This window comes from Tympanuchus pallidicinctus, unplaced genomic scaffold (assembly GCF_026119805.1).
Source record: "Tympanuchus pallidicinctus isolate F22 unplaced genomic scaffold, pur_lepc_1.0 scaffold2, whole genome shotgun sequence".
In the NCBI taxonomy this organism is placed as follows: Eukaryota; Metazoa; Chordata; class Aves; order Galliformes; family Phasianidae; genus Tympanuchus; species Tympanuchus pallidicinctus.
In genome coordinates this window covers 23,934,066-23,959,984 of record NW_026294721.1, presented here as the reverse complement: position 1 = coordinate 23,959,984, position 25,919 = coordinate 23,934,066, and the positions used below count along the sequence as shown (strand labels likewise).

At 48.5% G+C, this 25,919-nt stretch overlaps 3 protein-coding genes across 4 annotated transcripts in view; all 3 read right to left on the bottom strand.

The window, feature by feature from the left end:
* Positions 1–1,295: 1,295 nt before the first annotated feature.
* ZAR1 (zygote arrest 1) lies at positions 1,296–3,635 on the bottom strand. Its single transcript, XM_052681955.1, has 4 exons — positions 2,865–3,635; positions 2,700–2,792; positions 2,554–2,628; positions 1,296–2,488 (listed from the first exon to the last, which is right to left on the bottom strand). Exons 1-4 carry the CDS (start codon positions 3,633–3,635, stop codon positions 2,345–2,347), a joined length of 1,083 nt encoding a protein of 360 aa, XP_052537915.1. The 3' UTR covers positions 1,296–2,344.
* A 334-nt stretch (positions 3,636–3,969) lies between these two features.
* SLC10A4 (solute carrier family 10 member 4) lies at positions 3,970–5,613 on the bottom strand. The gene is made up of 3 exons (XM_052681953.1): positions 5,234–5,613; positions 4,876–5,086; positions 3,970–4,740 (listed from the first exon to the last, which is right to left on the bottom strand). Exons 1-3 carry the CDS (start codon positions 5,611–5,613, stop codon positions 4,225–4,227), a joined length of 1,107 nt encoding a protein of 368 aa, XP_052537913.1. The 3' UTR covers positions 3,970–4,224.
* Positions 5,614–16,296: 10,683 nt separating this feature from the next.
* Positions 16,297–25,919, bottom strand: part of SLAIN2 (SLAIN motif family member 2) — a 32,575-nt gene continuing 22,952 nt past the window's right edge. Inside the window, exons 7-9 of one of the 2 annotated variants that reach the window (XM_052681924.1) lie at positions 25,442–25,519; positions 20,383–20,701; positions 16,297–18,907 (exon numbers count right to left, since the gene is read on the bottom strand). In XM_052681924.1, coding sequence (XP_052537884.1) covers positions 18,841–18,907; positions 20,383–20,701; positions 25,442–25,519 — 464 coding nt within the window. In that variant the 3' untranslated portion in view covers positions 16,297–18,840. The remainder of the gene's footprint in view (positions 18,908–20,382; positions 20,702–25,441; positions 25,520–25,919) is intronic. The other variant, XM_052681926.1, reaches the window with a different exon arrangement.

Sequence of the window (25,919 nt, the reverse complement as noted above, 5' to 3'; positions counted from 1 at the left end):
GCTGTGCCACCTGTTCTGTCTTACAAAGCCCCATCCTTCACTCCTGGCTGCTCACAGCCCCTTCTCCAAGAGGCCATGCCAAGCTCTGCTCTTTTTGCTGATTGCCACTTCCCAAATGACTCATTCTCACCCGGTGCCAGCAGCATGCTAAACACAGCTGTACTGAAGGCTGTCTGAAACCTGGCACATCTGACATCTTTAAGATGCACTGAGTGCAATATTACCAGAGCTAACATCTGCAAAAAGCACCTTTTCATGGAAAAGCTGTGCAGCGCACACTCCAGATATCTTTGAAGAGCTGACAAGTCTGCTCCTTTCTGCTCTGCATAATCACACAGGTCACCATCAGCTTCCCTTCTTTCTGCTGAATTGAGGAACTAGGGCCCACAACACAGCATGTGCTGTCAAAGACATGACAGAGAGTAAAGTGGGAAAGAATGCAGAACTGTACATCAAGCAATAAAAGCAGTGAATATATTTTTGTTGGAGGAGTGACACTCACAGCTACTGCTGCACTAGGAGTCAGCACAGCACAAAGGAAAGCTTGTTTAACACCATTAACAGCACTGCCCTTCCTCCCTTCCTCCACACCCCAGGACCTTGCAGCAGCAGGTAGGGCCAGCCTGTCCCTCTTTCACAACTGAAGGAGCTTTCCTGAAGATCAGCTGGGCTCTCAGCACCAGCTGTGTGCCTTCCAAGGCAGCACAGTTCCCACCTGTATTGCATTTCTACTCTGGCTATTGCTGGTAACTCCACAGCAAGTAGCCCTCAAAGCCATGCTTGTGAGGACAGCTGTGTACATAGGAAGAGCTGAACTGCTATTTCTGTCAGCTGCCTTGATATGGCACAGAACTTGTGTTGCTGTAGGAAAAAAAAAGAAAAAAAAAAGTAGCACTCTGCCTATTCCTAGAACACATCATGCTGATACAGTAATTAGTGAAGCATGCATAAGTGAAGTTACTGAGCAATTAATTGCTGGCAATATATTGTACTCTTACCGCAAAAGATTTAAGTTACAAAACTACAAAGAGTTACTGCAGTAAGTTCAAGGGACACACTTAATGCAGGAACTGACAGCAGGATGAATTACATCTGTTCTAGAGGAGCTGTAGCATTAACACTGCCCCCCCAGCAGGCATTCTCTACTGGCAAGCACAGCAGTTGCCTCCTCACCATACCATGCCTCTACGAGAGCAGCACAGACACAGACTGCTCCCCTTCAGTCACTCCCGATGGAGTAAAATCAGTTCTTCTCTAGAGAAAGACACCTTAGAAGATTTCTCCACAAGACTCAGTCCCGTGTAGTGCTTAATTTCAAAGGTAACAGCTTTATTCACATTCTCAGGAAAGTACATTTCTCCACTGTTTACCCAACTCCTTAGCTATGAGGTAGAATGTAGTGGGACACAGGTTTCCCTGAGTTGTCTGTGCAGGTGGCACTGCTGTAGTGTGCTGACGTGCATAACACCACTGAAACATGCTCATCCCCATGGAGACCTCACCCTAGCAGCAGAAATAGTCCGGGTGCATCACCTCTAGCTGCAAACCCTATCCCAGATGGGCAGTGATCTGCTCCTTCCCTGATAGGAGGCAGATGACCCCAAGCACACACCACCACATGTGCCGCTCTTTGTGCAGCACCTGCAGGTTCAGAGGAAGCTGGGCAGATGCAGGTCACCTAGAGCCTTTCAAGTGCCACTTTTCCCAGTAACCCAAAGTTTCTGTTCACCTGATGTGTGTAACATCAAAAACTCCCTTGCCATCAGCCAGTGATAGCTGCTTCTGAAGACAAATTAACACCACCCCAAGCAGCATGTGGTCCCAGCTTATAACACCAGCTCAGCCAAGCCTGGGCAGCCATACGGGCAGCAGCCTGACTTCTACACAGTCATTCCCAGCCTCTTCCAGAGAGGAAGAGCAGGGCAGGAGCCCTGCAGCACCAATGTGCACAGTGACTGAATACCGCCATGGCCCCCTTCGCGATGTGCTCCACCACCCACGGTGGATGTCAGCCTGATGCACAAGTGGTTGAGCTTCCCATGCAGGATGAGTAACCAGCGTTCTTTCCTGTCTGAGATTCCACACAGCCTTGAGCTGGCTGCAGCCCAGGCTGTCACTAATTCGCAAACCAGTATTTGTGGGCTCTTCCCTTACACAATTACCAAAATCTCAACGCACACCCCCCCAAACCGGGCACAGCCCCACCTGACCAGCAGAGGCTTCACCAAATCTTTACTCGCAGCTTTCCCAGCCACCCTCAACCCAACCAACAACAACGGAAAACAACCTGCCGAGCCTGCAGTTCCCCTGGAAGAGCCCTAAACAAACAAAATCCCCCTCCTCCTCAGATAATGTATTTGAAGCTGAAGGTGCTGTCGCAGGAGAGGCGCTTCCCCTTGCACCTCCCGCACAGGTCCTGGCGGTGCGGCCTCTTGGGGTCCACGTGGCGCAGCTTCACGGGGCAGGTGCAGCGCGTCTGCTTGCAGCTCTGCGGAGAGGCGGCGTCAGCGGGGGAGCGGGGAGCGGCCCGGGGGTGCGGGGGACGGAGGTTACCTGGCAGGTGATGTCCTCCACGCGGTACGGGTTGTAGGACTTCTGGCAGGTGCGGCAGAACTGACGGAAATACACCTGCGGGGCGCGGGGCGGTCAGCGTGCGCGGGACGGGGGGGCGGCGAGGGGCCGGGCGGGACGGGACGTACCTTGTTGGTGCCCTGCACGCACCAGACGTAGGCGCTCTCCCAGCGAATGTTGCAGTCCTTGCAGTGGTAGTAGCCGTACTTCTGCTCCAGGAACTGACGGAGACGGCCGTTACCGAGGGCGACGCGCGGCGCGGCCCGGCCCCCGCCCCAAGCCCCGCTCCTCACCTGGAAGCGCAGACGGGCCTTGCCCGGGGCCGCCTCCTGCTTTTGGGGCGCGGCGGGCGGCTCCTCCCGCGGCTCTGCCCCCTCCCGATCCCCGTCCGGCGCCGCGGCCCCGCGCTGCTCCAGCGGAGCGGCCTCGCGCTCGGGCGGTTTCTCCCAGCTGGCGCGCACCGCCTCCGCCTCGCGCCGCTCCTCCTCGACGGCTGCCGGGGCCGGCGGCGCCTCGGGCTCCCGGGACGCCTCAGGCTCCCGCGACACCTCAGGCTCCCGCGGCGGCGGCTCGGGCTCCTCGGGGAAGGCGGTGAGGCGACGGGACGCCACGGGCGAGTACACGGCGACGGTGCGCGGGAAGCGCACGGCTCGGGTGCCGGTGGTGACCGGGCTGCCCTGCTCCTGCTCCGGCTGCGGGGCCGCCTCGCGGGGTCGCGACGGGGCGAGGCCGGGCCGGCGCCTCAGCAGCGTGCGGGGCCCGAGGGAGCACTGCACCGAGGCGTCCTGCCGCGGGTTGACCTGCACGCCCACCTCCTTGGTGTTGGCCTTGCGGAGCCGCGGGGTCAGGTTGGGGTTCACCTGCGACAGGATGGCCTTCAGCTGCGCACGCTGGTAGTTGTCGAAGTACTCGGCCGCGGCCGCCGCCGCCTCCCCGTAGCCCGCCAAGTAGCCGCCCCGCGGCCGCCAGCCGCCCGACCCGCCTTTGCCCTTGGGCGGTGGGTAGCGGTACGAGTAGGGCGGGTAGGCGGCGTACAGGTAGCTCTCCATCGCGTCCTCCGCCATGGCGCCTCGACGGCCGGCCGGGGGCGGCCTTAAATACCCCCGGGGCGGGGCCCGGCTCCCCACGCCCCGGCGGCGCCCGCCTGAAGCCCGGCCTGGGGCCTCGGGCCGCCCGCGGGGCTCGGTGAGCTGAGGGGAGCGGTGCTCGCGCTGCCTCCACGTGACGAATGGGCCGCAACGCGGGTTTGGTTTGGGCTCGGCCGCGGAGTTGCGGCGAGCGCGGACAGCACGGTGTTTTACGACGGGAGCGTGGAGACACGTGCAAGGTGACAGCCCCTCGGCCCCTCGGAATGCGCTCCTTCTTCCACGCTCGCACGGACGGGAGCCTCACTGCACGGAGAGGAGCCGTCACTGAGTTGTGCGGCAGTGATACTTTCTCCTCTTTTATTATTATTATTATTCTTTTTATTTATATGTACTTTTGAGGAAATACACCAGTGATGGCAATAAACATACGTCACTTTGTACGACGGGAGCAGCTGGAACAACAACAGAGTCCGAGTGAGTGCACCCAGCACAAGCATGGCTTCATGACAAGCACGCCGTCACCTCAACAACAGCACATGGCCCCGGCTGTCACCCCAGCATCTGCCTACAGCGCTGTCTGTGCCGGCTCTGTTGGAGCAGCACCGAGCTCCTCAGTGGTCACCGTGCCGTAGGAGGTATCGGGCACCTCCTCCTCCTTCAGCTTCCTGTAGGAGATGTCTGTGTCCTCCTCCTCGCCCAGCATCTCCTGCTTGGGGCCGTCTCTGCCGTACACCTTGTAGGCCAGCACAAAGAGCCCCGCTTCTGCTGCCTGGAAGAGCGCATAGAGCAGGGGGAACATGTACATGCCGCCCACCAGCTGCGGGGGGAAGGTGAGCTTGAGGATGGCGGTGCAGAGCTGAACGTTCTGGCAGCCAGTCTCCAGAGACACCGTTCTTCGGCAGTGCGGGGGCATTCTGAAGAGAGTGGCCAAACCATAACCCAGGGCGTACCCCGTCAGCGGCATCAGTACGGCGATGGCATAGACAGAGGCAGGGATGTGCGCCAGCAGGTCGGGCCCCAGCATGGTGCCAGTCAGAATGAAGAGGATCACCAGGGTCACTAAGAGGGACCACAGCGAGACCTGGCCACAGACAGCGAGAAAGAGCACAAGGCTGTGAGTTTAACAGCACGAGAACCCCCTCTGCTCTCACTTTGTGCATTCAGAACCTCTGCACTGCACCGATGGCCACTCTGGTGCCCGCTGCCGTGCCCTTACCTTAACCAGGAGGTCGGCAGCGCGGGGATACCGGTAGCGGATGAGCACGCCCAGGCCGATGGGCAGCAGCGTGCTCCCCAGCGTCAGGCTGACGGCTCCCAGGGGCAGCAGCCGCACCAGCGCCGTGTGGATCCAGGGCCGGCTGTACAGCCACAGGCACAGCGGCATCAGGAGCAGAGCCAGCAGCGTGGAGGAGGCGGTCATGATGATGCTGCGGGGGAGCGAAAGGTACAGTGAATCGTATCGGGACAGGAGCTGCCTAAACACACCCCCCTCTCCCGTCCTCCCCGGCCCGTGGTAGGATCGGGGTCCCGGGGCCGAGCCGCACGCTGTTCCCGTCCCGTCGCCCGGTGCCTACCTGAGGGTCATGTCGCCGTCGACGAGCACCGACATGAGATTGGAGAGGTTCCCCCCGGGGCAGCAGCCGCACAGCAGCACCGCCACGGCCGCCACCTCGTCCAGCGCGAAGATGAGGGCGAGAAGGAAGGCGACCAGCGGCATGGCTACGAACTGCCCCAGCAGCGCCAGCAGCACCCCCACGGGGCGCCGCAGCTGCCTCCCCAGCTGCCCCAGCTCCACGGCGCAGCCCAGCCCCAGCATGGTCACGCACAGCGCCAGCCCCACCAGCACGCTCAGCCCCTGGCTCAGCGGCCGCTCCCCCGGAGCCTCGGAGGCTCCCGGCGCCGCTCCGCCGTCGGGGCTGCCGCCCGCCGGCGGCGGCTGCTCCGAGCCGGCCATGGGCGCACCGCGGGGCCGCGGGACCCTCGGGGGTGACGGGCGCCCGCAGCCCGCGCGGAGCTCCGCGCCGTCTGCCGCCGCTCTCGGGGGCGGTGTTTCGCGGCAGCTCCGACGGCCGCCAGCGCCGCCCCCGGCCCCGCCGCCCTCCTCTCGCGGGGGCAGGGCCCGCAACGGCTGCGGGGGGGGCACCGAGCTGCTCGGGGAGCGGCGGTACCGCGCCGCGCTACGGGCGCCCTGGCTGGGGGCACCCCCCGCAGATCTCCCGCTGGTTCCAGGGGAGGAGGGGGGTAGGAGTTCGGGGCGCTGCTGGGCGCTGGGGGTGTCCGGGTGGGACTGGCAGGAGGCGCCCAGGGTTCGGTGCTGCTCCGTCCGTTCTCGTTTCCTTGCCGTTAACTGAAGGAGAGCACGGGATGAGTCATCGGCGCTGGACAGCCCGATGGGACCCAGCTCTCTGCCACTCATTCATTCGTATTTTGTGCTCCACGCTGCCCACAGGTTGGCTTTCTTAAGCCGAATGTTCCAAACTGTGTTTCCGCTGTATGTGCTTCAAGTGTCACACTGCTAAATCTTCTCCTCTCCCTCATGCTGCCAGTGCTTGGCTTCAGTTCCCTTATCACACTGTCCTCCTGCTGCGGTGCCCCATGGTTTGCTGCTGCTGGAGGCATGCAGGCACAGTGCAGCAGCTCACCCAGCAGGTGTGGGTGCTATCTGCCACTGTCACTGCCCAGGCTGGCTGCGGTGGTGGGCAGATATTCTATGTCATAACGTATAGCACATCCCGCGGGCAGCAGCAGCAGGAGGCCACGATAACCCAACTGTCGGCTCCCCCCCTCCTGGCAGCTCTTTGGTATTGTCTCATCAGGAGCAGTGCAAAAATGTTACGCTTGGCACTGAGTGTGGTGGTTATCATCTCTGCAGGTGGCCATGGGCTGGCATGGTGTGTCATCGTGAGGGTGCAGGCTGCAGCCCAGCCCGTGCACGGGGCACTGCAGTGTGCCTCAGTCTGTGCAGATTGCTGCTGTGAGCGGGGCACACACTGCCTGCCCGCAGCGCAAGAAGCGCCGCATCGACTGCTGGCGTGTTAAAGACATGGCAGATAAAAGCCGTCGTCTTTTATTCTCAATTATTCCTCGTTATTCCATCTGCTGAAAATTGGGTGAAAGCAAGGAGTGGGAAAGAGAGCAGCCACTTGTGCACTGTTTGTAACCGTGGGGAATAGTGTTGTCTCACTACAGCTCTCACTACTCACAGAAGGGGCTTGGTTTCTGCAGGGCAACGCGCATGCTGTGAGCAGTGCTGACCGGACGGTAAGGAATGGCCCAGGTCTCCTCACTGCTTGTTCAGCCAGCGAGTTCTCAGCACAGTGCATGGAGCGGTTGTTGAAATGCTCTGCTCCTGGGAGAAGCACTGTGCCCTGCGCCTGTCAGCGCTGGGCAGTCTGCAGAGCAGTGATGGGAGTGTGGAGAGGAGAGGAAAGGCCTCGGGGAGAGACCTCTGGGCCTTGAGAACAGCAAGACCTGTGTGTTCATTGCTACTTATAACATGAATCCAGAGCGGTTATTTCTTGTGGCTTTGGAGAGCTAGGAATCAAAATATGAATATGCAGATTTGCTGGTGATTTTGATGGTTCCTTCATGGCTGTCTTTGTGCTGATAAGGCCATGTTGGCTGGTTCTTGGGCCTTCTCTGAGTGGGTGGCTCTTGTTGCCTCTTTCAAGAGGGAAGGTTGCACCCCCAGGACATTGGTCAGGACGTGCTGACCAGGATCGATGGGCATTACTCCTACCCCAAAGCAGTCAGATTTCAGGCAAAAGCTGAGAGAACCAGATGTGTTGCTTCCTGCCCTCCTTTCTGGGAGCCACTGCAGGGGCATAGTGGCAGGATGATGGCAGCATCCCCTCATGCGCCACAGGGCCATTTGCAGCAGCCAGCAGCATTTGTCCTTGCCCACGTGTCCCAGCCACTGCAGCCTCTTCTGCTGTGGGACTTCCCTTCTTTTGGTTCATCTTGCACTGGTGTCATGGAGCTGCCTGGCCTCTCAACCTGTTTCTTGGGTTTCTGGGTGCAGCACCCATGCTGCTTCCTTGTGCAGATGAGATCCCATGGAAGCGCTTCTCCTCTGCTTGAACTCCCCCATTCATTACAGTTCTGTTCTCTTCTCCCTCAGACTCTTATTTCAAATCATAGAACCATAGACTGGTTTGGGTTGGAAGGGATGCTAACGCCCACCCAGTTCCACCCCCATGCAACCAGCTCAGGCTGCCCAGGGCTTCATCCAACCCGGCCTTGAGTGCCTCCTGGGATGAAGCACCCACAGCTCTCTGGGCAGCTGTGCCAGTGCCTGAATTCTGCCCACAGTCTGCACTCTATTTATTCCCTCCTTGAGAAGTGTTCTGAGATTCGTAACCTCTGAGTGTTGTTACGAAGTTGAGGTGGTGTGGTAGAGAAGAATCTGGCCATGACCTGAATGCAGCAGCGTGAGTCTCACTGCTGTGCTGTCGATCTCCTTTGTGTCCCTGTTGCCTGCTGCATTTCCTCTGCGTGGCTGCGGGCAGCTCCTCCCTTTGAATCACAGACCTGCTGAGCATTTCTATGTTAGCAATCCAGGGCAGAAATTACTGTTGAAATAAACCCCGCTGTTGTACTTGGTGTGCCCCATGGTTATTTTTAAAGCACCTCAAGCCCATTAATCATCAGATGAAGTACTTCAGGACTCAGGTCGCTGTGTTCCAGTATTTCACCATTAGGACTGAGCGTCCTAACTATGTGTGATCCACCTTCCAAAACTGAGAGGCAGATCCCTCTGCCAGCCATCCCATTACAGGCAGGCTCCTGGCCCGTGGGAGAAGGGCTAATCCTGCAAATGGATTGCTGATGGACATCTGCTGAGGCGGTTGTACCCCTGCAGCTGTAAAGCAGGTATTAACAGTGTGTGTTCGGAGGCTGCCTTACTACATTTTTGTTTGCAACTACGAGTTGCATGTTAGATACCTTTACCTGAGTTTAAATAGGAAATCATTCTGCCTCAGGCACTGCTGCCTTCCGTTGCTGTCTGAGATCTTTTTTTTTTTTCGCGTGGGAGCACCATCAGCATCACGATGAAAGGCATAATAAAATAAATGACCGGATGACTAATGCATGTCTCAGTGCAGAGGAGCCGGAATTAGCTTTGTGCCCAGCCAGGCAGGGGCAGGGAACAACGGAGCTGGGGATGGCGGGGCTGCCTCTGAAGCTCACCCCTGAGCTCAGAACCAGGCTACAAGCAGAGCTCTGCATTTGGCAACCCAGGGTTGGAACCCCCTTGGGCACAGGGCTGGTGGAGTTAAAACACAAACGCGTTGTGCTGCAGGTGCTCATGCAGAGTGAGATGACTGCAGCGTGCTGATGATGGGATGTGTGCAAAGAGACAAATGGTGGTGGGCTGGGAGGTGCTGTCCCTGGCCCTGACCCAGCTGGATTAGAAGCTTCTGTTTCCCGTGGAGGCTTGAAGCCCCACTTCATTTCCTATGCAGGAACCCAATCCAGTTAGGGACATAAATCATACGAGGTGAAGCGCGTAAATGTCGTCTTGTGCCTCTAAAATATGGGCTGTGGTTTGGTTTTGTTTTTTTAAAGCCAGGTCAGAGTAAATGACACTGAGACTGCATCTTCCTACAGAACAGTTTGAATGTCAAAAAAACACAGGAGTGAATTTAAAGACTCCTGCAGCATTGTTTGCTACATGGAGTGTTAATTTAATTGAGGAAGGACATCCTAAAGACAAATCCCAGCCTTCTGCTGCTGAAGCTTTCTTCAGATTGGAAATAAGCCCATGGGACAGGTCAACAGCAGCAGTACTGCTCTGCCTCAGCCCTCTACACTCCACTCTCGTTGGCATTGCTGCTCTTACGGCAAAGCTGCATAAACGCGGAATAAGAATGGTCCTTGTCCCACTGCCAGATTTTTACAGAATAATGAAAATGGATATCTGTGGCACTGATCAGCACATGAACAAAGCAAGGCCAGACCGCAAGCCAGGTGTGCTGTTACCTAAATTAAATCTCCATCGATTCACAAAGAAATCTCAGGAGAATGGGAAGAAATAAATCTCACACACAATGGGAAGCTCTTAATACTCCTACTAGAGAGTGTTGTACATTGATCTGATGAAAAAGAGCCCTGACGCACAGCGCCTGTGCTCTTCTAAAACCTCGCTGAGGTGAGGCTTGTTTTAATAATCCAAACAATCTTCATGTTGATCCTGTGATCTTAGTGGGACTGCTGTGTCACTGTGGTCAGGGAAATGCATTCTGGATGTTGTGGCCCTGCTGATTCACTGGGAAGGTGATCTGGGTCAGCAAAGGCTTTTGTTTCTGTGTTGGGGTGCCAGGCAGGTATTGTATAAGAAGCGTGGAGCAGTGTTCCATCCCTGGGCTTGCTGACCCCACTGCTGGCTGCAGGCAGGTGCTGCAGACAGACACACAGCCCCCGTCAGCAGCTATCTGGACAGGTGGGGTGCTTTGTTCACAGCCCAGAAAAAATCTGGGTAGCCAAAATCGTAAGGCCCAGAGAGTGGTGCTGGTGAATGGAGTCAAATCCAGCTGGCAACAGGTCGTGATGGTGTTCCTCAGGGGTCAGTATTGGGGCCAGTCTTGTTTCATGTTTTCACAGATGATCTGGGTGAGGGGATTGAATGCATGCTCAGTAAGTTAGCAGATGTCACCAAAAGATGAGACCAAGGGAGGATCTGCCTGAGAGTAGGAAAGCCTACAGAGGGATTTGGATAGGCTGAAGCCATTTGTATAAGCTTTAGCAATACCAGGTGCCAGGTCTTGTGGGCAGTGTGCCCAAGTGGCCAACGAAGCCAGTGGCGTCCTGGCTTGTATGAGGAACAGCGCAGCCAGCAGGAACAGGGAGGTGATTGTCCCTCTGTACTCCGCATTGGGGAGGCCACATCTTGAGGACAGTTTTGGGCCCCTCAGCACAAGAAAGGCACTGAGGCCCTGGAATGTGTCCAGGGAAGGACAAGGAAGCTGTGAAGAGTCTGGAGCAGAAGTCTTATGGGGAGCAGCTGAGGAAACTGGGATTGTTCAGTCTGGAGCAGGCTCAGAGACTTGAGCTCTCTAGAATGACCTGAAGCAAGGTTGTAGTGAGATGGGAGAAGAATTTCTTCTCCAGAAATGTGGAATGGGCTGCCTAGGGGGGTGGTGGGGTCATTATCACTGGAGGTGTTTAGAGAACATGCAGATGTGGCACTGAGGGACATGGTCAGTGGGCATGGGGTGGTGGGTTGGCAGTTGGACTAATGTTCTTAGTATTCTTTTCCAATCTTAATGATTAAAGATAAAAGGTGAAGTGCAGTGATACCTTGTCTGTTTTGAGTGGAGTCACAGTGTCACAGTGCTGTGTGGGAAGGGCGATTCTCATGCGAAGTGGGGCAGAGAGAAAACAGGAGATCAAAATTAGGAAATTGAGCAGCGCTTGTCGGAGAGACAAAGGCATCAGAGCCAGACAGTGCAATGGAAAGGCTGAGGGCAGAGTGGAGCGGTCTGTAAATGTGATCTCTCTGTTGTTTTAATTTTATCATGCGATTACTGATAGACCAATTTCAGTGATTCACATTGGTAATTAATATTATTTAATTATCTTCATAATGAGAAAAATGCAGGAAGTGGGAACACACTGATAAAGAAGACATTCTGCTAATGTAAAGCTTGGTGGAGGGGAACAGCACAAAATGTGGGATGGGAGTGCTTGCAGTGTGCTGAGATGTGGGCAGTGCCACCCACAAAGGCTATGGGGGTCTAAGCCCAACAGTGAGCATTGCTTTTTATAAGTTCTGCATTCAGCTCAGCTCCTGACCAGGTGGACTGAGCCAGGCCTGGGTGCTGTGCAACAAAGGCTCTGGTGTCCTGCAGTGTTCCTGTGCCTAGAGTGCAGCTAGGCAATGCTGAGCATTGATCCAGGCCTGTGTAAATGGCAATATAAATACAGGAACCAAATCTTTGCTAAGATTTTCACCAATCCACCCCCACAAAAAAAAATTCTATCAACTCTGACATTTACAATAGACATTATCTGCTCTGTGACATTTGGTCTTATAAACAGATGTTGACCAAATTTCCATTTGTAGCTCACCTCACTGCCACAGATGAGAGGATGCCCACAGCTGACCCTTGTCTCTAAATAGCAGAGTGCCCACCCCTCCCTCCCAGCCACAGGGTGCTGACAAAGGACTGAGCCCCCAGGAAAATACATCAACATCACCAGCAGCGTGTGGCAGAGCAGGGAACCAGAGGAGGGTCGCCTGCAGCCCAGTTAATGACTGTTAATGATTCTTTGATCCTGAAGCCAGGTGACAGCAGTGACACAACACTGCTGCCACTGATATCCAGGCACTGCTTGAAATGGAATCAGGGCAAAGGTTTCCTAATTCCTTTGTGTTCAAGTCAGCTAAAGCAGCATTAGCAGGGTTTGCGTCTGTATTAGCCTGGGGGTGGATGAACATAACTTAACCTTGTGCTGGGCTCCACATCAGTGTGTAAGGGAGAGATTCGTGGAAAACTCAGAGGCTAAGGCAGGGGCAGAGGGTTTGCCCAGTGTTCCCCAACTCCTTCATCCCTCGTGAGGCTCTAAATGGCAGCACCTGCTTCAGTGAAACTGCATTTCTCAAGGAGGAGCATCAGGAAGATGTGTCACGAGCAGCACCTGTTCTGCCCAGCTTCATGCTGATAAAGAGAGCTCTTCTCACACAGCAGGTTGTGTGGTGGGCTGGTGTATCCAGCTCTGAGCTGGGAGCTCTCAATTAGAGCTTGGTCTGTTGCTTTCTCCTGTCAGCATTCTGGCTGCTACTGGAGCACACTGTGAGCAGAAGCTGTATTAACTTAGGGTTAAAAGAGAGAGGTGAGTGAAGTTCTGTTAGGTAATGAATTTTTTGTAGTTGGGTGTATGGGTTGGTCTGGTGGTACTCACTGAAGGGAAGTGAAACACCTGGGAGATGTACCTTGAGGAAGGTATCATAGAATCACTTGAGGTGGAAGGGGCCTTCTAAAGCCTTTCTAGTTCAGCTGCCCTGCAATGATTAGGGATGCCTACAGTTCAGTCAGGGTGCTCAGAGCCCTGTCCTGTCTGACCTTCCGTGTAGGGTTACTATGGCCCCTAGTTTAGCCTGGGAGCCTGACTGGGGAAGAGTGATACAGAACTTTAATCCATAGAGACCTTGTAATTAACTGATTGCAACAGAAGTGGAGGGTGCTGAAAACCCCGTTTGCGGGTAGGGAATCACTTCAATTACCTGTGCCTTTAATTGTGCTGAAGAGCTGTAAGTGTAACCACCACAGCTGTGCTCTGTTCCCGCAGCACTCAGCGCGGTCACAGCGGAGCTGTTGTGTAATGGGAAGGCAGTGATGTACAGAATGAGTGAGACACTGGGGCTGGGGATCCCGTTGCAAAGTGAGCAGTTCTAGAGAATGTGAGCCTGAAGGAGGGTTGGCTCCTTTCAGTTCCTGAACTGCAAACCAGGGATTAACGCAAGGCTTTGGGAGGGAACGGTTTCTTCACTGTGCTGAAGTTCTGTGTGAAGCACTGCCCGCATCCCAGCCTCGCCTTCCTAGACCAAAGCTGTGCTCAGACTGCCTGCAGGTGTCAGCCTTGTGCTAGAGGACGGCCAATGCTCAAGAGTAATTCTATGGGTTTTTCTGTCTTGTCTGTTTCTCACTTACAGCAATCTAACTTCACACTTTTTAACTTAATAGGTTTAAAAAAAACCAACAAACTCTTGCTCTTACAGATCAAGAGGCAGAACTAAAAGCACATTGCTGTTGTATTTAATGAAGTTTGCTGCGATTTGTCTTTCTCAGAAGTATTTGTAGTAAAAGTTAGTTTCAGATGATCACAGTGGAGTGCAGTCACTAACACAGCTCTGCAGTCACTAACAGACAGCAGCAGCACAGGCCCCACTCACATTTACTTCCCCAGCTCAGCTCAAGGTGAGTAATGCCCTGTCCTGTAGAACCTGCCCCAATGCTTCTGCACCACCAACATGGGAGCAGTCACACCTTCCTGCAGCATGAGAGGACTGTGGAGAAAAAAAATACTCTCTTCCCTTTGAAATCAAGAGGTGCTGAGGGATGTAGGTTGGTGGGCATGGAATATTGGGTTGGCGTTTGGACTGGATGACCTTAGTGGTCTTTTCCAACCTTAGTGATTGTATTATTCTAAGTGTTGGCAGTATCGTGATGCTCAGTGTTTAATACAGAAGAGTTTATTATAGAAACCTGCTAGGAGAGATGTGGAAAAGGCAACCGAATTGCCTATGATTTTGATGCTGCCCTAGGTTTTCCTGAAGGAGCGTGAAGCAAACCATGTTTGATTGCTGAACCAAAAGGCAAGGGGAGGGAGCAGCTTGCATCCAAGGGGCAGGAGGAGTGAAGTCAGCTCTGCTTTACAAGGTAAGCTGCCTCGGGGAAAACATTCTGATCTGGATGTTTCATTACAAACCAGGGGACTATGCTGGAATACATGGCGAGTCTCACTGGTTGAATTTCACTGTACAAATCACGCTTTGTCTGTTTACCATATAGAAGTAAGTCCAGCTTAACTATTTTAATGCTGCCATGATGAAAGGATGGCATTTGTGTTATGGAAACAGGCTTACTGAATCTGACAGCTGTGCTCTTGCTGTGGATTTGTATGTGGCACCTCCATGAGAACGCTTTAAAGGCCTGTGAAGAGCCTGAACATTGGTTACTGCAGACATCTTGCTCAAAGGGTCATGGATTTCACAGCTATGAAGTTGAATGATTTCCAGCTACTGCAGCAGTAAAAGCAATCAGCCACCTTTAACACAATGGCAGTATTAATGATTCAAGGTGTGGAAGAGCATGCTGGCTATTGCTTATGTTATGCTGTAGCAAAATGCACATTACCAAATTCAAAGCAAACTTCTTGCTGCTGTGTGGACCAAAGCAGGCTACAAAGAACAGAAGATACAGTACAAGCATGCAATATTGCTTGGAAGGAGATAACAGAAAGCAATGGGTTGAAGAATTGTTGGCCTGTACTGCTCTTAATGCATATATCCAGTTTCTTGTCCACATATTATCAGTTGTAACATCAAGGCATTTGTTTTTGAACTAGGTAAATCTTAACAGCTGAACTGAGGCTTGCTGGATACACTTTTTAGGTTGCTCAATTTTCTACATAAATTCCCAAATTTTTGTAATGAGAATTTTTTGTTTCCTCTGCTGAAGTGAGCATGAATTCTATCCTGTAAAGATAGAAGGCAGATTCTGCACTTAAAGACTTACATAAATCACTGGGATGAAAATTCAGAATACAGCTTTTCATGTAATCTGTTTAGGCTTCAGTAAAGCCTTTGACTCTGTCCCTGGAGTGCTCCCCTAGAGAAGCTGGCAGCCCATTCCTTGGATGGGTGCACTCTCTACTGGGTAAAAAACCCTCTGGATGGCTGGATCCAGAGGATGATATAAACTAAATCCATCATGAGCGATGTTCCTCAAGGATCAGTACTAGGGCCAGTCTTGTTTAATGTCTTTACTGATGATCTGGGTGAGGCAATTGAGTACATGCTCAGTTCTCAGACTGGTGCACCCTCAGTTCCCAGACGACACCAAGCTGGGAGGAAGTGAGGATCTGCCTAAGGGTAGGAAGGCCCTACAGAGGGATCTGGATTGATGGGCTGAGGCCAATTGTATGAGCTTCAATAGGGCCGAGTGCTGAGTCCCACCCTTAGGTAGCAACAAGAGTTGCTCAGAGGAAAAACACCTGGTGGTGTTAGCTGACAGCTGCTGAATGTGACCCAGCAGTGTGCCCAGGTGCCCAAGGAGGCCAACAGCGTTCTGGTTTGTATCAGAAATAGCGCAGCCAGTGGGAGCAGGGAGGTGATGGACCCTTTGTACTCAGCCTGGTGAGGCCACATCTTGAGTACTGTTCAGTTTTGGGGCCCCTCAACGGAAGAAAGGCATTGGGGCCCTGGAGTGTGTCCAGAGAAGGGTGAGGAAGCTGTGAGGGGTCTGGGGCACAAGTCTTATGAGGAGTGGCTGAGGGAACTGGAGCTGTTTAGTCTGGAGGAGCTCAGGGGAGACCTGAGTTCTCTACAGTGACCCACAGGAGGTTGTAGTGAGGTGGTAGATCAGCCTCTCCTCTTAGGTGACAGTGATAAGGTGAGAAACAATAGCCTTAAGTTTGCAGCATGGGAAGTTCAGGTTGGATATTAGGAAAAACTTCTTCTCAGTACGAGTGGTGAGGCATTGGAACAGGCTGCCCTGGGAGGTGGTGGAGTCCCCAGCCCTGGAGGTATTTTGAGAACCATGCAGATGTCCTCCAGTGCTGCATGGCTTAGTTGGCAGGGGGTGATGGATAATCTCAGCTGTCTTTTCCAACCTTGAATGTTACTTGAATTGCATGTTGTCCTTATAGAGAGCCTCTGAGAGCAGCAAAAGTACCTCAATTCACTGAGGAAATTGCAGAGGCAAATAACAGCACTGTACTCACTTCATGAACTGCAGGGACAGTAGCTGATGTTCAGGATTGAAGAAGTGAATACAGTTCTCGGAAGGGAACACCCCCTCTCCTTCCCCCTCCCCCCCAAAAAAAATAATCCAACAAGAACCTCTAAAAAAACCGCCCTATAAATACACAAAGACTTCATAAACAGTTTGTTGTAAGAATGATGAAGGCAGTGTTTTGTGGTAAGAATATTTTATATATTTTTACACTTTAACACTTACAAAAACATTCAAACAAAAAAAATTAAATAACTTTGGAAGCAGAATGAGTCTTTCTGCCTACATACATACAACAATTCCGAGCTGTTGGCACAAAAAGTAATCCACGTTCATAAAACCCTTACTACTATATCAAACATAAGTTAAGTAAATCATAGGCACTAGTTTATCAAATCCATATTTCCACACTTCTGCAGTAAATCTCTAAACACAGAGCCCCATGATTTCCTGATATCAATAAACTGGTAATGCACGAAGGCTTTCTAGTAAACAGACAGTCTGTCTTTTCAGGAAGCTGTTTGTTGTATTTCAGGGGGAGTAGAACAGCAGAGAAAAGAATGCTTAAGAACTGAAGCTGAATTTAGCCAAGGAACAAATTGCTTAAGGAAACTTACAAAACAGTTTGATGCAGCCATGGTAAAACCCCAGTATCGTCCTCTAAATGGACTTCTAAAAGTCAACCAAGGTGTTTAATAAAATCCACCAATTAAAAGTAAACTCTTTTTTCAGTGAAGCAGCATTGCTTTGTAAAATGCTGACGTGTTAAAAATTCTGTCTTTGATGGGAACAGGTGCATTTGACCTCTTCTACTTAACAGCCACGTGCGACACTTACTGACATCCGCTGCCTGTGCCAGGAACGCAAGACCAGCTTGTTTCAGCAGGTGACTTCTGCTGCAATCTTACGAATTACAGTATATTTGATACCAATGGCAAAGTCTCAGCACAGATACTGGTCTGGAGCGTGAAGTCACTCATCACTCCATAGCCTGCCTACAGCTGCTTGAGTAATTCAGAGCAAATCAGTCTCTGCTACTTTCTGTTTGGCTTCTTCCAACACAAGTAGCATTGCATGGCTTTTTATCCAGGAATATGCAAACGCCTGCCTAAAACTCAAGTGCATGGATTTCAGGGTTACTTATCCTCTTGGTGGGAGTCAAAATACACCAGCAGTTCCAAACTCGGGGCTGAAGGTTATCTGCTGCCTGATCCAACCTGTAGTGTTTGTCAGTCATTGCACAAAGGATACCACTCACCTTTCATTATTTCACTGACTGTACATCCAACACACTGAAAAAGCCTCAAACAAAATCCCTTCCATTTAACTTGTCCCACCAAACACGACCTTAGTTACAAGTGTTTGTATGATGTCTTCTGAAACAGAAAATGATGGTTCAAATGCTAATTCTATAATGAGTTGTTTTGAGAAAAACATGAGTGTTAGAATACGTCAGAGCCACAGGAGAAATTGAAGAGCTTGTAAACAGACATAGCAGGTTTCATACTCTATTACCAGTAATGTAAGATACACATATGTAAGGCAAAGTACATATTTAAAACACACTTACTTACATGGGAAATATCTTCTGTAAAAATATTTACAATTTAAAATAAACCAATTTAAGAAATGGATGAAAGTAAAAAAATAGGATACAGAAAACTCCCTCATACCATGGAACATCACCTAAATGAATATCATTTGGCATCAAGAGTCAACTCATTACCTTAAAATTTGTATGTTACAAGTGCATAGTTGTGTTTCCTTCTCCTCTACTATCAGCATTTACAGTTGTGTTCCAGGCTGCAAGCATAGTGGTATGGTATGACAATGAATGAACATTACTACTTGCTTGTTCCTTTTTAAGGAAACCTGCTATAAAAAAAGTTTTCCCCAAATAGTGAGTAATGTGTTAAAAATGTGGCTACAACAGCAAAGGCCATCTTTCCTGAGCCAGGAACTTTAAGGTCAGAAAGATTGTACAACTGATGCTAAGCCCTTTTGGCAATCAAGCAGTAAGAGCATGTAAAGCTGATAAATCAACACAGGAAAGATGCAATCTATACTATTGCATTTGTGTACGTCTGCTACATTCAAACCTTTAACATTAATAAAAGCCATGGCTACTCATTACTGTTCTGCCTAATCTTCCAGAGTAGCTTCTGATTCTCCCTGAAGGATATATGTACCACTTTTCCCAATGAGAACCTCATTCAATTGTTAACAGCAATATTTCAGTAGCACTGTAGCAGTCTGCAATCAGAATATCAACGTAGCCTTGTTTAATTAGTACATATTTCCAACCTTTCTGTTGAATTAAAATAGGTTGAAGAGGATGTTTTGGAAAACCTAAGTGATTGTTGTACTTGCTGTTTTCCAAGATGGGCATTTCTTTGGCATTCGTTAGGTTCTTGCCCAGACATTGGCCGCTGTCATAAATGCTCACATTGACCCATTTTAGCAAGCAAGAAAAAAAAAACCCAAAACATAACTGAGAGCAATTTAATGTGAAAGTGATTGTATGACCACCAAACATCTGATGTTAGATGTCATTAAAGTGCTGCTTTATAATCTCTGCCAGCTTGTGCTAATTAGAGACAGAGAGGTCTGGAATTCATACAAATCCCAAAAGTCACATCTGAACAGTCTGTAGAATCAAGCTGTGTGTTAGCCTGGGGAGGAAGCATCCATGAGCACTGGAACTTTGCATTAAGCTCTGCAGTTCAATAGCAGCCATCTTTCCAACTCTCATCTTTCATGTTGCTGTAGGTTTTGGGAGCAGGTAATGATCTGAAAGAAAAGGAGATGTTTTTCAGTTTCATACATAACAGCTGAAGTCTCCATCTACGATAGGTAAGAGCTTAAGCGTTTTTAAAATAAAGTACACACTTCCCTCATTTGCTTCTCTGCAGTACAGTTTTTTTTAACATAAACTCCAAAGTATTTTTCAGTTTATGAACTTAACAATTATCCCATCAGAAAACCATCTAAATAAACAGTCAGAAAACATTTTTTACTGTATTCTACAAGAACACAGATTTAAAAATGAGCTTTTTTTTTTTTTTTTTTTTTCTGTATAAGCAGAGAGGTCCTTTTTAGAGTACTTTCCTTACATCAGAATCTTGGAAGTTCACTGATACTTCACTACTGCACTGCATACAGCTACTGCATGCTGTACCTACAGCATGTACAAGAGCTGTGTAATAACTGAAGCACTCCTAAGGCCAGCTGGGATTTGGACAACTACACTTTGCTTCTCTTAAAAAGCTTCTGTAAAAAAAACCCAACCACCCTTGCTGTTTATAATAGCACATTTCATGCTGCTTATGGAGTATTAAACAGTCAGTACTGCCAGTCACTTCTTGTTCCCTGCCCAACACTCACAGCAGAACTGCTCTTTAAGACTGTTTCACCTTTCCTATGATACTGGAGAGAACTGTTTTTTCTTTCTGCGTAAGGGGATTCTCAATATTCCTCATGGATGACTGCTTCCTTACGTCAGGTGTCTTCCACTTGACACCTTCAGTGAAAACACACACTAGCCTGGCATTAAAAGCACATATTCCAAGTTATGCACCGTTTCCTTCTATTCCCCTGAAGACAAACTGTCCATGTAACCTTCCAGCTGATAATTAGCTTCTCTTGTGGTTGCTTTCCAAAACTCTGACATTAAGCAACTTCTACAGGTGGCTGCTGACACTGAGGTTATGTTTGAGTAGAAAATTTTCTTTCATCCTGTGGCTTAACTGCACTGATATTTACGTTAGGTTAAGAATACCCAATGGATGAGCCCTCTGTTGTTAACGAGCCTTCCTTCCTAACAAAAAACTGTTCTATTGTGGTGCCATTACTTGACACGGTTTACAAAAGGAGCTTCAGTAGTTCTAACAACTTCAGACTGTGTCACTCAGTGGTACAAATAAATTTTCATTTGCCAGCTACATTTTGGTGACTTTTTTTTTAAACCACAGAAGAACAAATCTTTGCCTTCGCAGCCCCATGCTGTGACACTTATTTAGTTCAGTATCTTTCATTATTCATTTCAGCTTCACCCATCTTCCCATCCCAATTCAAGAAGCATTTTCTCTCAGTTTTGCTTCAAACCCCTTTTTGAAAACACAAACACTTGCCGTGGAGGTGTCCATTTCTGTCATTTCTTAAGACCTGGAACCAAACTAAAAACTGCAGTAAGGGACAGCAGAGATATACAACGTACAGAAATCAGCGTGCAAACCAAACATTTGGACTGCCTTTCCCACACTCACCTGCGAACAGGCTGTGCAAGTTTGCTACGAGGCACTGGGATGCCCCCCGTGGAAGGGGCACTGGGTCTGGGCAAACCACTCCTCATCCCCGCTGTCCCCGCCGGCCTGGTGAGGGTGGTGCTGTTAACACCGCTGGCAGGGCTGGGCAAGCCTGAGCTCTGAGCTGCAAGAGGCCCCGGTGAAGAACTGCTGTGTGTCAGCTGCGTGGCTTCCAGAGGAGCAACAGAAGCAGGTCCGTGGTTACCAAACGCTTTCAGCGGCTGCCGCAGAGCGAGGGGAGACGGCGCTGCGGGTGAGCGGAATTTACCTGACGAAGGGACTGGAAAATAGAACGCAGAAGTTACTTGCAAGCATAACTTACAGTGTAACTGACATTAAAAACAGGCAAGGATTCTGTGTGAAAATTCAAACACAATGTATAATGGAGGACAGCCAATCAAGCAGCAATGAGAAACAGGAATTCAGATGTCCTTTTTGTCATGTTTTTGATATAACTCCAATGCTCCCTTTACCTACTATGAATATTTATCTGGATTTTTAAGTAATGCCAATAAGGCTATAACCATTCTATCCATCAAGCCAGAAGAAACAGAAGTGAACATATTTGGTAAGAAGAAATTCGGCTGTTTCAGAAATGTACCTAATTTCCATCTTTAAATGAACACATTAAAGTATATAGGATTCTAGTGTGACATCTGTGCATGTTTGCACTTCCTCGGGTACAAGAATGCAGCTCAGCGCAAGGCATCCTAAAGTTTCTTTTGTGCTGTTCTTCTCAACCAAATCCATTGAGTCAGGATTCATCTTATGACAGGGTCAAGTTCAAAATCTATAGTCCGAAGGCAAAAATATAAAAACAAATAGAGTCAGCCATCTCCCAGCACCAAAGAGATGCAGCTATGAAACTTAAACCAGACCACGCTGACAGTTTATAGCCTTCCTCTTCTTACCAGTTTTACTTACAGCTGAATTCAAATACTTTGTTATCAAAGTTAGTCAGTATGTAAAATGCAGGTCTTTATCAAATCCTCCCTGGGAAATGTTAATAAACCAGTGACAATCTATTTATTGGCTTAGACTTACTTAGAATTTAGCACTCTCTACAAGCCTTTAATTCAAAGCGCACACACAAATGTATGCCTTTTTTTTTTGTTCTATGTATTTATTTTACTCAATGCAATAGGAAGAGTTCTTATTTATTATATACACAAGAATTAATTCTGAATTTTCAAAGACAACTAGCAATTAATGACAATTGATCCTTGCAGCAAAATACTGACAATATTTAAGTCCTTTGGTAATACTAAATCTTAAATTCAATTCCTTATGAGTATCAGAAATATTGTAAAAATATGCATAATGTATCACTGAACAGAATTCTTGAACTAATCAATCTTCTTAATATTTGAATGGAATTTCACCAGCTTCTCAGCTTGATTAGGATGGGATTCAGCAACAGCTGATGTTGGACAATCAATCAGAAAAAAGGAGAAACCACGCTGACGTTTAGTGACCTTGCATGAGCAATTCCTTTTTGACTAAAACATCTCTTTATGCAGAAGAAATTGAGTTCCTCTTTGAGTGATGTTGTACTTGACAAAGATGACCCTTCACACAGCACTCATTATCATTTTACAAGACAGATCCACTATGACTAGAGGAGTAGAGAAGAAACCAGTAATGATAGGAACATGACCTCCTATATGGGGTACAGAGAAAGTGATAATTTCCAGATTGTTCTGCAAAGCTATTCCTGATGGGGCTTGATAGAAAGATTAATATGTACATTATAGATGTGAGTTGGATTCAATTCCTTTGGGATTATGCAAGAGGGCCTTTCTACTGACAGTACAAAGCATGAGGCTGCGGATGGGAAAGGCTGACAAAGGTGGCAGAGATGTCAGCAATACATGACGGTTGGTAAGTAGCAAGGAGAATAAAGAAAAGCCCTTAAAACCTTGGTGTCAAGCCAGACGATGGATTACAGAAAGCATTAACAGCACAATGATGGGACAAGAATGGCAGCAAAGTGCTCCTACAACTACGATAGATGACATATTAGAAGGGTGGGGTTTTTTTGAATGTGAAATTGTCAGTAAGATTGGTGTAATTAAATCAGCAATTACCAACAGATTCTACAGTCCAAACAAAGGGAGCTTTCATCACTAAATTCCTCATCACTGTACTTGGTGGAACTCAAATACAGCACCATGTTAGCAACTGACCTACTGAATAATAATATATAAACAGTATATAAATACTGGGCACAGCCTTAGGGCTGCCAAGGACAGTTTTGGCTGCTAATGCAAGAACGATGGGGAAAAGGTTCAAAGCCTCGAGAGCAACAAAAACTTGTAGCTGAAGAGAGTTTCTCATTTTCCCAGAGATAAGAATCCAGCTGTAGTGGAAATTCAAAGTCATGGCTTGAAACGGTGATTGAGCACCTGGTGGGAAGGCAGGGCCAACCTAGGCACCTCAGGTGTGTGCAATGCTCCTGAGTGGCCAGAAGGGGTGGAGCCAGGATCCACCTTTTCCCAGACCTCATTTAAGGGTTAGCAGTAGGTGAGGGTATCTTGCTGGAGATCCCTGCCTACCTGAGAGCTTCCAAAGGTAAGCAGCTTTTCTCCTTCATTTCTCTATCTGTGGCTGCTGTGTTTGGGCTTGTTCTCGTTTGTTGGAGCCAAAAACTCTGCCATCCTACTTTTATCATCCCATTCTAGCATTGCACCAGCAAATTAGTCTTCTCCATTCCCCATTGTTCTCCCACCCCATTTTGCCACGCTTCCAGCTTGAGCTGTCAATTCACACAGTGATTCTTGTCAGCATGCACATTGCAGATGTTGCTGAGAGCTGTATTTGCTATTTTACATAAAGGAATTAATTGTCTTTCAGTGAGCTATGATCTCTGAAGTAATCACTGGCAAAGCGCCTCACCATTCTGCTCTACATGCAGACTGCTCTACACTTTTGTCTTAGTGCATTTTTGGATATTTAATAAAATTCAGTTTGGCATATTTGTAAGACAGGATTACAAAAAGTGAAGTACTGCCTCATCTATTTGACACTGTATACCCATCTGCAGTAGCAAACTGGTAGATTTTAATGAAAACACATAAGGGCAGTGTTTTAACAACAGCACACAACTCCATCTCCTTAGGCAGCAAACGACTAGAATCAACTACAATCAAAACCTGAGGCAGTAAGGAAAAACAAATGGCATCGTGCATGATGCTGGGAGGGATTTTCCATCCTCTCGGGATTCTGCTCCCCATTCCAGGGCAGGGCAGAAGTCAGCTGCGGTAAGGACTGAACCCCAAGGCCAGCTGCTGCACACCAACTCGAAACTGAACCAATTCAGATGCAGTTAAACTGAAACATCAGTATGAAATAATTCAGACTGATACAGAACAGTCGTATAAACCTTAACAAATCTGCTACTGTGAGGTAAAGACTTTGTTTCTTGAAGGTATTTTGAAATGTTTTTACAGAAAACGATTAAAAAAACCCAAACGTGCCAAAGTGCTTATGCAAAAGCTGTTAAGAGATGTGATGACCAACATTTTAAGAAACTAAGAAGAATTTCTGCCTACAATCATTTATTGTTCTGAAACAAGGGTCTTGTTTCATTGCTGCGTAACACTGCTACGATCCCAAGAATCTCACTTAGGTCACAGACAAGAAAACCAACGCAGCAAAGACCAGAACATTTCTGTGTTTCTGCACACTTCAACAGCTGCAGGCGAGGCCACTGGCCCTGCGAGTGTTCTACGTAATGGGATGAGTGCAAGGCACAGCCTGCTGGAAAGGGCACAGAAAGCTTTGGGAAGGAATAAAAAAGACGGTTGTATGCCAAAGCAGAACACTGAGAGAAGTTTTTTGCATTTGGAAATATCTTAAAGGCCATTAGAAACTTCCTATCAGCCACGTGAATCTGCTTCAAAGTCATGACACTGCTAATTCAAGGGAAGGCAGGACACTAAAACTTTGTGAATGGAATGAAGCTGACTGAAAGAAGTTAGTGTTAAAGCACTGAAAGGCATGCTTATTGTCAACCACCTCCAGGATCTACAAGTATTCCTACCATCCTTAAGAGTTTCTAACATAGAAATATCTAATGAACTGGCAACCGATAAGGTCATCAAACAAAGCTTTCTTGTCTGTAATACACAACAGGACCAACTACATTTGAAGCCAAAACTATATACTTTTGTTTTCATCTTGTAGCAAAATTGGGGCAGTGTCACAGGCAAGGCTGCCCGCATTAGTAAAAAATTAGCTAAAGCTTGCCTAATTGGATTTAGGACTTCTCAAAAATGTCAACTTGAGTCATTAGCCAACTGGAACATTATACACAACAGTCTCTAATTCTTTGAGGGGAAAAAAAAACCCAACACAAACTAAATTACTGTGGGATAATGGTTTGGTTTTGAGAGGAAGGGAGGAAGCACAAGCAACGTGTACTCATGTGCACAAATCTCCAGTTGATGCTGTATGCAGAAGGGTGAAGTTGTTACTGTTTGTTTCCAGAACTAAGTGAAAGACAATGTTTTCACTTGTCTGATTATTTTTCACGTTCAGAAATGTTTACAAAACTCATTTTACAAACTGTATGTTGTAAGAAAAAAATCCCATCCAAGTAAGTGTCACCCCACTAAATATTCATTCAGAAGTCTGCTTTTTAGTGATCAATGCTAGAAGTCACCTAACAATTGGATTTTTGCCTCAAAATCAGATTTAAAGCTATTCTTTCCTTATGTGATACAGGAATGTTATTTTCAATGTTTAGACCAAGAAGTTAGCTACTGGTCTAATATTTAAATGTGGAGGTTGTTGGCCCTGCATATGGCAGGGGGGTTGCAGATTCATGATCCTTGAGGTCTCTTCCAACCCTGGCCATTCTGTGATCCTGTGAAGTTAGATTCTTCGTTACACCAAGAGCTACTCAGTTAATCTCAACATGCAACAGCAACTTCATTAATCTTGAATGTATGAGATTTAATGCAGGTGAACAATTATCCGAGACTTGCTGGAGCTTGATAAGAGCCTATAAGTTAATTACCTCCTTTTGCAGATGGAGTTTGAAGAAACTGTTTGGTTTTGAAGGCAGCGCGAGGCAAATTTTTCTGCCTTTGCAGAGCTGTTGAAAGACAAGAAGTGTTATATTTGTCTAAGATGATAAGTAAGCTAAATTTACCGGGAATTTCAGAATGGCATCTGCTTGTGAAGCATAAAGAATAGAGTGAGTAAAACACTCCAAAAGCTGTTACAACTCCAAAAGTGATGGTTTTTTAAATGGTGCTTGCTCTTAATGGCCAGGAGTTACAAAGAAGCGTGTGAGAAGTTTTGCAGTGCAAAATGCGCAGATTCTGTAAGAGTAAAGCTGCTTGCATGGCAAAATGCCCAGAAAGGCAAAACCAACCAAACAAATAAATACACCAAAGGGAGAACAAGCCGCCTAGCACGCATGCTACAGCAATATGAGTGCAAGATCAGATAAAAAGGTGACAATTTAACTGTCCTATTGGATCAAGCGAGAG